The 13509-nt window shown below is 46.7% G+C and overlaps 1 protein-coding gene across 4 annotated transcripts in view; it reads left to right on the forward strand.

Moving 5' to 3' along the window:
• Positions 1 to 13509, forward strand: part of vps13b (vacuolar protein sorting 13 homolog B) — a 1087794-nt gene that overhangs the window by 1022597 nt on the left and 51688 nt on the right. For all 4 annotated transcript variants that reach the window (XM_085992288.1, XM_085992290.1, XM_085992289.1 and 1 more), the window contains exons 52-54: positions 2340 to 2623; positions 8800 to 8927; positions 10436 to 10635. In XM_085992288.1, coding sequence (XP_085848414.1) covers positions 2340 to 2623; positions 8800 to 8927; positions 10436 to 10635 — 612 coding nt within the window. The remainder of the gene's footprint in view (positions 1 to 2339; positions 2624 to 8799; positions 8928 to 10435; positions 10636 to 13509) is intronic.

Genomic DNA, 13509 nt, shown 5'->3' on the forward strand with positions numbered 1-13509 from the left:
CAGCAGAGCAGCCAGTGACTGGACGGCACCACTGATCACCTGGCCAGTCGCTGACAGATCTGCCCGGTATTCCGCCCGACTGGTGGCCTCTAAGGGCCCGAACTCGGCCACACTCCGAGAGAGGGAATCGATGGACTCAGGCAACCGTGCCACTGCCGCCATGAGCTCCGTGTGCCGGCGCTCCGAGTCCGCGGACAAGTCTTCGAGGCGTTCCATCTCCTCGGCGAACAGCATCTCCTGACTGGAGGCCGGACTCTCCCTCTGGGGAGAAGGCCGCCGAGCTGGCCGAGCCTTCCTGCGTTGCTGGAGGCCGCTGGGCCCAGCAATTGGACTCCCCTCCGACGCATCCCCCCTCTGGGGAGAAGGCCGCCGAGCTTCCACCCCCCTCCCGCCTTTCTGCAGCACGCAGGTCCCAGGAGCTCCCCTCCCCTTCGACACTTCCGCCACGCTGCCCTCCAGGGAAGACGTGTCCCCTACATTGGCCTGGGTGGCCGTGGCTGAGGGTCCCCCTGATGGGCCGCCTTCCTCTTGCTCCTCCTCCTGCTCCTCCTCGGAGGGTCTGTCACTGGCAAGTTGAGGGACCTCCTCTTGACCATCTGAAAGCAGGAAGGCACAAGAGTAGCTTTAGAGTGAGGAGAGGGCGTCAGTGCGGGATGCATGAGTGGTGGCATTCAGCGCATTGGTCGGACAGTGGCAAAGGATGTAGATCTGATGCGCAAGTGGGACGAGAGAGGTGCAAAAGGCGATGTCCTTACCATTGCTGCCCAGAACAGGGTCGGCATCTCCACATGCAACGGGCCCAATCACCCGGCCACCCATGAGGCGCTCCACGCGATGTTGCAGGTCGGTGAGTGGCTGGATATGGGGTCGGCCTCCCCCGGTCGCAGTCCGGCTCTTGCGATTATTCGCCAGTTTGGCCTGCAAGAGAAAGGACGGCCTCTAAGTACAGTGTGTCGCCATGATCTTGTGTGCACTGCCTCCCATGGTGGAATAGCCTGGCCAGTGTGTCGCCATGATCTGGTGTGCACTGCCTCCCATGGTGGAATAGCCTGGCCAGTGTGTCGCCATGATCTGGTGTGCAATGCCTCCCATGGTGGAATAGCTTGGCCAGTGTGTTAAGTGCAGAATGTGCAATTGATGCTCATGCCTGTCCCATAGCTGCTGGATGAAGGCTGGCCATTAGGGCTTTCAGGTCCCTTTGCCCATAATGTGAGGTGCACATGCAAGGATGAGGAGGTCATTGGAAAGGGTACTCACCCTGACAATGCGTGTGAGGTCATTTAACTTTTTGCGGCATTGGGCACCGGTCCTGGGGACGTCGCTGTTGGCTGACAGCTTGCTGACAGCTTGCTGGCGACATGCCTCCAGGCTCTCCTGTAGACGCGGACCGTCGCCTTCTTGCCATTGTCCGGGTACAAAACATGGCGCCTCTTCTCCACAGCAGCAAGCAGCACGCTCTGAGAAGCGCTGCGCACGTTCACGGGCCTTCTCCATGTCTTCAGGCGCTATTTGGGTCCAGCAGCAGTGTTCAGGCCTAGCTGGAGGGCTCCACTATCCAGGGCGCGGCAGCAGACACAGTCGACCCTTCCCCCTTAAGAGCTGGCCGGCGCCAGGGTGTCTGCTGTCAATCACGAGATGGCCGCACCTGCGCTGCGCCCGGCCTCGGCGCTATCGATCACCACCTCCGGCTTAGCGCCCAAAGAGAGGCGTCCAGCAGCAGTTTTAGCGCTCGCCCGAACTAGTAGGGCGAAGCTAATGAATATCGGAGAAGTGGCATAGATTTGGCGGCGGCCGCAAACTTTAGCGGACGCCCCACTTTAGCGCCCCAAAAGTGGCGTCAATGAATTTCTAGGCCAACATCTTTTAACCAAAAAACTCCTAAATGCACATTAGCGTTTTTTGTTCTTGGTGATTGTTTATTATTTGCTCAGTTGGCAGCACTCTCGCCTCTGAGTGAAAAGGTTGTGGGTTTAAGTCCCACTCCAGAGACTTGAGCACATAATCTAGGCTGACACTCCAGGGTAGTACTGAAGGAGTGCTGCACTGTCGGAGGTGCCGTCTCTCAGATGAGAGGTTAAACTGCTCTCTCCGGTAAAAGATCTCATGGCCACTATTTCGAAGAAGAACAGGAGAGATCTTCCCGGTGTCCTGGCCAATATTGCGCAAATTGGCTGCCGCGTTTCCTACATTGCAACAGGGACTACACTTCAGAAAGCACTTCGTTGGCTGTGAAGCGCTTTGGGACGGCCGTGAAAGGCGCTACATCAATGCGTGTCTCTTTTTCATAATGCTGATCAGGAAGTATTACTGCTTAACGTTATCTTGTGTTTTTTTTGCAGCATGACTACGCGCCGGAGAGCGCTGTGTTTAGCCTCAGCCCAGCGAGGGCCCAATCCCCTGCCGTGCCGAGCTCCATTCCTTGCTGGGACTTTGTCGCCGGGGGCGGTCAGTCAGATTTAAGCATCCCGCTGCCCCAGAAACATCTGCTGCTCGGTTACTCTCCACACGTAGGCGCAAGCAGCTGCCAGTACTGGAGTCTGGCAGCCATGATTAGGCCGGATTTTCCGCGGCAAAGCGTGGCAGTGCCTCTTGGGGATTCCGGTGAAAGTGGATTTTGTTCCAGGTACAGTGAAAGTAATTTTATTTCTGCTGTGCATAACCATTTAACTTCAACATTGATATTTCAAGAAACTAACCAACACCCACCACAGGGACTTCACGGAGGGCATTTTTGTTTGAAGACAGAAATTCAGTAATTCTCCCCTTTTTTTTTTGTTTCTGCAGCAAAAATGCCTTCATGTATTTTGGGACTAATCATTCTTGAGTCTCTTTTTCTCTGAATAGCAAATTTCCCTTCACAGTTAATAGGCTGAAATCTGGCAAGAGCATCGAATCGTTTACAGAATTGATCAGCAACGTCATGTTTAGTTTCAGTAGATTTATTATCGTCAATATGTGTTTCTCCTGCTTCTAATCCGCAAGCTCTGTTCAAGCAATAAGCCTTGTCAAACCTTATTATTGTCAAACCGTGAGGGCCAGCAATCTAGCTCACACCAGGCATTCACTGAGCAGCGCATGAATTCATCGAAACATAGAATCATACAGCACAGAGGGAGGCCATTCGGCCCACCGTGCCTGTGCCGGCTCTTTGAAAGTGCTCTCCAATTAGTCCCACTCCCCCTGCTCTTTCCCCATAGTCCTGCAAATTTTTCCTTTTCAAGGAACTCACCTACTGCATAATAGTGACTGCACTTCATAAAAGTAAATCATTATGTAAAGCGCTTCAGGACATTGCAACAACATAATGAGCTATATGAATGCAAGGATTGTATTTATTATTTCTAATTGTAATGGAGCTTCCACAAGGACCAAGTAACAAGTTTGTCCCCAATACGCTGTACTTGTGCTCACTTCAAAATTCATGACACCTGTACTGTACTTGCTATGAAACCAAACTTGACCCATATGCATGATCTAAAGAGGAGAGCATGTCACAAGGTGAACAATGTATCCTTGTCCCACTGGGTTATACACTGCAAATAGCACAGGGTGCCTCCTACTGCTCTCTCGATTGGGATGGAAAACACCAGGCTGATTTTTCAGCCTGAATTGCAAATTGTGTGTCACAGAAAGAAACTTATACAGAAGCAAGTTAAAGCAGCAGAGTGAAATAGTGATACAAAACATAACTTTACCTTTTAGTATCAGTAATCGTAAAAACCCACCTGGTTCACTAATGTCCTTCAGGGAAGGAAATCTGCCGTCCTTACCCGGTCTGGCCTATATGTGACTCCAGACCCGCAGCAATGGGGTCGGCCATTTAGGACTGAGATGAGGAGAAATTTCTTCACTCAGAGGGTGGTGAATCTTTGGAATTCTCCACCCCAGAGGGCTGTGGAGGCTCAGTCGTTGAGTATATTCAAGACAGAGATCGATAGATTTTTGAATATTAAGGGAATCAAGGGTATATGGGGATGAGGCAGGAAAGTGGAGATCAGGTTGAAGATCAGCCATGATCTTATTGAATGGTGGAGCAGGCTCGAAGGACCAAATGGCCGACTCCTGCTCCTATTTCTTTATCTTATATTATCTTAACCGTCCTCTGAAATGGCCGAGCAAGCCACTCAGTTGTCTGTACAAAAAAAACTGCAGCAGTTCAAGATGACAGCTCACCACCACCACCTTCTCGAGGACAATTAGGGATGGGGAATAAATGCCGGCCTTGCCAGCGACGCCCACATCCCGTGAATATTTTTTTTTAAATCCTTTACATTAAAATGATCTCAAAACAATAAAATCTCTAGGACTTTAGCAGCTCTCTTCAGTAACTTTTTGAACATATTCCATGATGAAAACTCATGTTAAAAAAATGAACCCTCACAGATCCTCCCTATTAGTCCCTCATCTTATAATGGCACAGATTTCTTTTTAATTCAGGTGGAGATTGGGACAGCACGGAGGGAATTAATGTTTAATTTTCCATGTTAAAATTATGGAGAAAATTCTGCGTTTATAAGAAAAACTCCGTAGGAAGTTTTACACACTTAATCATGTCGCCTGGTTTAACCCTTTAGATCAGTAAATGTAATATTACAAATGTGCACACATTTCATGAAATGGAATAAGTTAATAAGCTGTCTTAGTATTGTTTTTTTTTATTTGAATTTACCCGTGCAATATGCCACATGGCAAGGTTTTCTGACTCAAACATTTAATGGTGTTGCTGCACTTTTCAACAACTATCGCTCCAAGAGACACTGCTTTCGTCAGCTATGTGACTTCATTCCCCTCACTGTATCAGAAAATGAATCTTAAATCAACGACACCAAAATAGATAACGGACCTTTTATGTTTTAATGTTTTCGACCTCTTTTTAAAAGCAATAAAAAAATGATGATGGGTTTTGATAGAGTGCATAGCAAGAAACTGTTTCCACTCGTAGGAGGGCCAGTAGCCAGAGGGCACAGATTTAAGGCAATTGGCAAAAGAACCAGAGGGCAGCGGAGGAGAATTTTTTTTTTTTTTACGCAGCGAGTTGTTCTGATCCGGAATGCGCTGCCTGAAAGGGCGGTGGAAGCAGATTCAATAGTAACTTTCAAAAGGGAATTGGATAAATACTTGAAAAGGAAAAATTTGCAGGGCTACGGGGAAGTGGGACTAATTGGAGAGCTCTCTCTAAGAGTCTGCACTGACCCGATGGGCTGAATGGCCTCCTTCTGTGCTGTTTGATTTTATGGGGGTAAATAAATTGGCATCCAAACTTGACTGTTCCAAATTAAGGCAGAGGATGGCAAGTTGTAGAAACCAATTGATTTGATGAAGACTGCTTAATGCAGATGGCTTACTACCATCTCATTGTATCTTCTACATTGGACGCTATAAGGACATCTGCAGGTCAAGCAGATTTCCAGAAACTCTTTTTTCTAGTATAGTATTTTATAATAGTATCAGGGTTTGCTCAAACTAACCGTATCTGGTTGGATCACACATTTGGCATTGAGACAAACACCACATTTATCCTATTCTTATCTTGCATCTGTTTTTAATGAAGCCTTCAGATCTTCTTTTAGGGAGGGAGAAGCCGTTAAAATTTTTAATATTTTTCTTTTTAATCATCAAGTACATAAATCTTCGAACAGTATGGGAGGTGACTGAGGTTGTTGGTGCCGTTCCACTGACTGGGAAAACCTGGCTGTGAATCCCAAACTCCTCTGACAGCTAGTTGCTGATTTCAGCCTGTTCGTCGGCTGCAGTGCCGAGTGGCAGCAAAGAGGGGAAAGTTTGGGCAAAGGTTCTGCATCGGGCGAGTCTTGGTACCTGCCGCTGACTGCACACCAATGTTTGCAGAGGCCAGAGATTGCCCGTCATTAACCACTTATCCTCTCAGCCAGGATTCGAGGGCTTATGACCCACAAAGAGCACAAAATATGAAAAGTATGTTTAACTTTAAAAAAAAAGAAAAGTTTTAAGATTTATTGTCCCAACCCAATTTTTTTTTTCCCCACCCAATCTCTCCCGCATATCGGTCTTCATCCTGGAGGGTAGGTAAGAAGTTACTGCCCGATCTCTGCCTGTGTACCCGCAGAAATGATTCACTTTCAGGGACCCAGGCTAACACTGCCCTCTGAACCTCCGTGCTGTTTTTTAAAGTACGGCCTATCTCATTTCCAGCTTAAAATCTGAGCTCCTTCTGAGATGAAGAACGATGGGAGGAGGCTCGCCTGGAGCAGCAACACCGGCATTGACCTGTTGGGCAGAAAGAACTGTTCCTGTGCTGTAAATTCGATGTTGTTCATTACGTCGGGAGTGAACTCATCTTCCAGCAGTCCGGCGCAGTTCATCCACCAGGCCCTCCTCTCAGATAAATTGTCTTCTCCCCAAACAACAACAACTTGCATTTTTAACAGTGCCTTTATTGTAGTAAAAACGTACCAGGGCGCGTCACAGGAACGTTATCAGACAAAACTTGACACAGAGTCACATAAAGAGATATTAGTGCAGGTGACCAAAAGCTTGGTGAAAGAGGTAGGTTTTAAGGAGCAGCTTAAAGGAGGAGAGAGAGGCAGAGAGGTTTAGGGAGGGAATTACAGAGCTTAGGGCCCAGGCAGCTGAAGGCACGGCCGCCAATGTTGGGATGAAGAAAATCGGGGATGTGCAAGAGGCCAGAATTGGAGGAGTGCTGAGATCTCGGAGTATTGTAGGGCTGCAGGAGATTACAGAGATAGGGAGGGGCGAGGCCATGGAGGTAGTTGACCTCATGGATGAGAATTTTTAAATCCAGGCGTTGCTGGTCCGGGAGCCAATGTAGGTCAGCGGGCACAGGATTTGGTACACGTTAAGATAAGGGCAGCAGTGTTTTGGATGAGTTCACGTTTACAGAGGGTGTCATACATGCACAACTGCATTCATGCTACATCTACTTTCTATATGTGACCTGAAGATGCATACAATATTGACTTTATAGGTTGTGTTACAGCAGTGCGGATAATCTGCACAATTTAGCACTGATATGTATTGATATGTATGCCCTGATTTTAACTCTGGGTGGGAATCACATGGGCAGAGGAGCCAAGGCGGGCGCCGAACCACCCCGACCTGGGCAGTATGAGGCCCGGGAGATTTTAACTCCCAGGCCTTGTCTAAACGCCCGAAATTGGCGGGCTGGTCGACAAGCAGGAACGCAATGTCGGGTGGGAGCACGGGGGTTAAAACTTTCCTTTGTGGCCCAGATGAACACTGGGCCCTTACAAGGAAAGCCCCCCCCCCCCCCCCAAAAAAGTAAGATGACTTGCCTTTTTTGAAGCCTCTTCTGGCTAGGTGGAACTGGTGGGGACAGCAGAACTCCTTCCCCACTCAGTTAGAAAAGCAGTTGGGCCTCAGTGACCTCCTCGGTGCCCGATGTGCATATTCAAAGAAGGGCTGTGTCGTTTATCGCCTGCTCAGAAGAGCAGGTTACAACCAGAATCTGCGAATCAGTGTGGACAATCGGCGGGTGAGCCCCACGGGTGATATTAAGTGCCCGACAGCCCAGTTTTCACAGAGCGGGCAGGGTTAAAGTTGCCCCTATGGAGTATGCACGAAGGAACTCAAGTCTCTGGTTTGCAGTTTACCGACACTGGCTGTGATCGACAGTCCACACTTTTTCATTTTCCAAAATGATTTAATTAGTCTTCACTGTCTTGCGTCTAGAATGGCAATATTGTAGCTGCTTTGTTGGTGTTTAAAGGAATGGCAGATTGTTTAGGTTACTAACTACAGAGGTTTGTCATAGAATCATAGAAATTTACGGCACAGAAGGAGGTCATTCGGCCCTTCGTGTCTGTGCTGGCCGAAAAAGAGCTATCCAGCTTAATCCCACTTTCCAGCTCTTGATCCGTAGCCTTGTAGGTTACGGCACTTCAAGTGAAAATCCAAGTACTTTTTAAAAGTGGTGAGGGTTTCTGCCTCTCCCACCCTTTCAGGCAGTGCGTTCCAGACCCCCACCACCCTCTGGGTGAAAAAAGTTCTCCTCAACGCCCCTCTAATCCTTCTACCAATTACTTTAAATCTATGCCCCTGGTTATTGACCTCTCTGCTAAGGGAAATAGGTCCTTCCTCACAGATTAGAAGAAAAACTGTGAATGCTGGATGTCTGAAACAAACACACAAATTGTTGGAAATGCACATCAGCTGAGAGGGAAAGATATAGAAAGAAATACTTACATTTATATAGCGCCGTTTGTGACTTCAGGCTGTCCTAAAGAGCTTTACAGCCAACGAAGTACTTTTGAAGTGTAGTCACTGCGGTCATGTAGGAAACAGGGCAGCAAGGTCCCACAAACAGCAATGTGATAATGACCAGATAATCTTTTCTTTTAGTGGTCTTGGTTGAGGGATAAATATTGGCCAGGACACCGCTGAGAACTCCCCTGCTCTTCTTCAAAATAGTGCCATGGGAACTATTACATCCACCTGAAAGGGCAGACGAGGCCTCAGTTTAATGTCTCATCCGAAAGGCAGCAGTGCAGCACTCCCTCAGTACCGCACTGGGAGTGTCGGCAAGGATTTTGTACTCAAGTCTCTGGAGTGGGGCTTGAACCCACAACCTTCTGACATTAGTGTTCTGGTTAGTTTTGATGAACTGTCCCGTCCCAATCATTAACTTGGTCGTCCTCGTTCGGAAGCTGACCCCACCCTCCACTGTCGACTTCCTGAATTTTGCTATTTCGCTTTTATTTCAAACCATTTGCATTGTTTGACAGTACACCCAGTAAAGGCAGGTTGTTAACTGCAATTCCTCTTCCATCTTTTTTGTTTCAGAGCTGTAGTAGTGACTTATCAGGAGCACCTCGGTGTCACCTACATAACTGTCAGTGAGGATTCCAGCCCTCGAACCATCATTCACAACAGATGCTCTGTCACAATCATGATGAAAGAAAATATCAAAGGTAGAAATCTGATTTAATATCTCTGAACTGTGGTTACTGTTTGTTTAAGCTTTGTACTTTGATTCTTTGAGATAACCAGTTTGACTTCAATACAAGAAAAAAAGTATAGGGATTGCGGGGGAGACCAAAACTAGGGGCCATAAATATACAATAGTCACTAATAAATCCGGTAAGGAATTCAGGAGAAACTTCTTTACCCAGAGAGTGGTTAGAATGTGGAACTCGCTACCACAGGGAGTGGTTGAGGCAAATAGCATAGATGTATTTAAGGGGAAGCTGGATAAGTACATGTGGGAAAAAGGGATAGGAGGATATGTCGATAGGGTGAAACCACACCTGGAGTACTGCGTACAGTTTTGGTCTCCTTATTTAAGGAGTGATATACTTGCATTGGAGGCAGTTCAGAGAAGGTTCACGAGGTTGATTCCTGAGATGAAGGGGTTGATGTATGACGAAAGGTTGAGCAGGTTGGGCCTATACTCATTGGAGTTTAGAAGAATGAGAGGTGATCTTATTGAAACAAAGATTCTGAGGGGGCTTGACAGGGTAGATGCAGAGAGGATGTTTCCCCTCGAGGGGGAATCTAGAACTAGGGGCATAGTTTCAGAATAAGGGGGCACCCTTTTAAAACGGAGATGAGGAGGAATTTCTTCTCTGAGGGTTGTGAATCTTTGGAATTCTCTGCCCCAGAGAGCTGTGGAGGCTGGGTCATTGAATATATTTAAGGTGGAGATAGACAGATTTTTGAACGATAAGGGAGTCAAGGGTTATGGGGAGCGGGCAGGAAAGTGGAGTTGAGGCCAAGATCAGATCAGCCATGATCTTATTGAATGGCGGAGCAGGCTCGAGGGGCAAAATGGCCGACTCCTGCTCCTACGTCTTATGTTCTTCTGATGTAAAGTGAGAGGAGGCTGGAGTGGAGCATAAACACCAGCATAGACCCGTTGGGCCAAATGGCCTGTTTCTGTACCGTAAAATTCTTTGTGACTATTGATATCTAAGCGCCTGTACTGGAGTAAAATCAGTCGGTGTACGAATTGATTTAATACGTTACAGCTGTGCTCTCTTGTTTCCATTGATCTATGAGGTATTATCAATGGTTACTCATGGGCATAAGCTATGCATTATTAAACATTTAGATTTTCACTCTAAGGGGTAGGAACTCCATTGTGCTGTTACAGGAATATTATCCAGTCATGAATTCGGACAATGGAGATTAGTTTTTTCACTATACTATTCGACTATCCCCAATTTTGCAATGTTTTGTATGAATGAGTTTTACATATGTAGAATCACATAGGAATTACAAAACAGAAACAGGCCATTCGGCCCAACAGGTCTACAATAGTGTTTATGCTCCACACAAGCCTCCTCCCACCCCCTCTTCATCTCACCCTATCAGCATATCCTTCTACTCCTTTCTCCCTCATGCGCTTATCTAACATCCTCTTAAATGCATAACATATTTGTCTGTATTTTAATCTGAATTTTTTTTTGTGTTAATTTAGATGTCGCGAAATGTGCAGTTTATTGTCTCAGAATCCCTGGTGAGTCTTCAGTTCACCATGAGCTTTATCATCAAGTTTGGAACTTCCCTGACTGCAAAACTGAAGACCACCTGCCCAGTGTCCAGCTCAGCATGATATCTTCATCTGACCTCTCTGAGGAATGGAGCGATGTCATTGATCTTAATAGTCCTGGGACTCAGGTGGGATGTTACAGCTTTCTTTTATCAGTGTTTTGTGTTCATCTGCTGAATAACTGTTTTGTTTTCAGTATGTTCATTTATTGGGGGGGAAGAAAGCTTCAAATGCTGGTCTGTTGGGTTCACATTATGTCCTTTCATCCGGATTTGAATCCAATGTAAAGTCCTATTTGAAATTGAGTTAGATAATTGGGGGCCAGTTTTCCTGGCCACACATTGTGTACAGCATAGAAACAGGCCATTCGGCCCAACAGGTCTGTACTGGTGTTCATGCTCCACACGAGCCTCCTCCCATCCTATTTCATCTCGCCCTATCAGCATAACTTTCTATTCCTTTCTCCCTCATGTGCTTATCTAGTTTCCCCTTAAATGACTCTGTGCTATTCACCTCAACCACTCCTTGTGGTAGCGAGTTCCACATTCTAACCACTCTGTGGGTAAAGAAGTTTCTCCTGAATTCCCTATTGAGATCACGGATCAAACAGTTGACTGATTTGTCAGTTATCATGACCAATACTTTCAGCTCCTTTCCCATTGATTAGCATGACATGTTTCCCATTGTCATTGCATTGGTGCATTTGTAAAAGTACAGGGAGTCACTGGTGACTTGACTGTGCCTAAGCTAAAGCCCACCTTGAGTGTCATTAAGTGGCCATGTTTGCGTCACAGTGTCATGATGCATGAAACTCTTGGAAGATGTGAGTGCTACAAAGCTTTCAACCATTCTTTGCACCTTGACTGTATGTGCTGCTAAGGTATGCATGCAACGGAGTGAAAGAGTTGTATGAAGGCTTGGACTGGGGAAACAGTAAATGTGCATCAAGTTGGCAGGCAACATATTGATGGGGGATTTTGATCTACCTACCCAACACATTGTACTGTAGGTTAAGTCAGATTCCTTAACAGGTCCCTGATGCGCTATCGATTCTAATAAAAGGCTGAGTAGAGTTCAGAACAACAGGCTTTTATTAACTACTGAATGCAACTACAAACAGATCAGGACTATGCCTCTAGTGGACGACCGAATGGCAGAGAGCTGCCGTGCAGCCGTCCTTATACCAGGTAGCCAAGGGCGGAGTCAGCTGAGGCATAGTCAGGTATAACAGTGAAACAAGAGTGAACGACAACAACAACAACAACAGTGAACGACAGTGGTTTACCACAGTCCCGTCTTCTCAAGCATCTGTACCCAGGTTCTGACGACAGTGTTGGGTCTGATGGCTGCTGCCTCCACCAGGTATGGTAACCCTCAGCAAGGTGTTCTGCAGAGACAAAAAAAAAGGCAAGCCTCCTTGCACTCAGCCCACACAGGAGCACATCAACTTCTTCAGCCATCAAACAAGAGGTTGGAGACTGGGCCGCTCTGCCATTTGCTCACGGACTCCATTTTGTGGTTGTTTGACCTTTGGCCTTGACATTTCACCACTTTATCCCTCGCCTACCCAGCCCTTCACTTCCCATCCCTAATACAGCCTTTGGAAATATTGAAAACTTGTGCGAGCTATTCTTGAGCCTTTAAAGGGCTGTAATGCTTTTAATGCCATCTATTACTTTGAAGTGGCACATCCTTTGAACTTTGAGCAGCAACCCTTTAAGAACGCTGTGCTCCCAACATTTTGAAGGGCTGCCTTCATTGCACTTAACTGCACAAGGCTCAAGTTTCATAGGGAGCATGTTTAAATGAGATCCATGAGCTAGCCTTACAGCATGTGATGAGGCCGGCGCGTCATTCTGTTGGTCTAGGCTTTAGGCTCGAGAGTTGGTCCTGACAGCTTTTCAGTTGGAATCGCTGAATCGGCCCTATAGAGTGTTTAGATATGTGAAGTACCTGAGCCAACGAAAGGGAAGCCTTTGCACATCAGTCAGGAAAATCTGGAGTATGGACTCTGGGAATAGTAGAGATGCCTGGGGTAGCCAATGAGAGAATCCGAGATCATCTGGATTAGGCATGCCTGGAGCACGTGTCTGGGAAGTCCAGTAATAGAAATCAAGAAAACCTGTTATATCATTAAGAACATTGAATCTGGAGAGAGAAACGATCTATGTGATAGTTTGTGTTTTGGGAAGGATGTGTGTGAACAAAGTCCAGTTCTGATATTCAGTTGACGGAGTTGAGTTTTTCCAAATAAAATTGAATAAGTAATAAAATATCTGAGGGATTTTTTTACCCAATTTTCTCCACTTTAACTTCCTAAAAACAGTGATTTATTTTTATTATATTCAATAAGATCATGGCTGATCTTCGACGTCATCTCCCCATTCCTGCCCGATCCCCATATCGCTTGATTCCCTTAGAGTCCAAAAATCTATCGATCGCAGCCTTGAATATACTCAACGACTCAGCATCCACAGCCCTCTGGGGTAGAGAATTCCAAAGACCCAGGGGAAACAGCCTCTCAGCATCGACCCTATCAAGCCTTCTCAGAATCTTATATGTTTCAACCTCTCATTCTTCTAAACTCCAGAGAGTATAAGCCCATTCTACTCAATCTCTCCTCATAGGACAAACCTCTCATCCTAAGAATCAATCTGGTGAACCTTCGTTGCACCCCCTCGAAGGCAAATATATCCTTCCTCAGGTACAGAGACCGACACTGTACTCCAGGTGTGGTCTCACCAAAGCCCTGTACAGTATGAGCTGAGTGATTATCATCATCTTGCCAGTATGAATGCCAGAACTGAGGGTGATCACACTCGTCTTCTCCTCCACCCCCCCCCCCCCCCGCCCCTCAATGCGCAAATATGAAGACTTCCTAGCCGGGGTCATGGTTGCTGATTGGGAAGAGGAACCATAGCTGATTTTTTCCCACTTCTCTATCCCTCCCTCCACATTGCACCTCACTAACCTGGGAACACTGAAGCCAAGTGTAACCTGGG

This window comes from Somniosus microcephalus, chromosome 7 (assembly GCF_052327205.1).
Source record: "Somniosus microcephalus isolate GS21.2 chromosome 7, FLI_Smic_1.0, whole genome shotgun sequence".
Classification (NCBI taxonomy): Eukaryota; Metazoa; Chordata; class Chondrichthyes; order Squaliformes; family Somniosidae; genus Somniosus; species Somniosus microcephalus.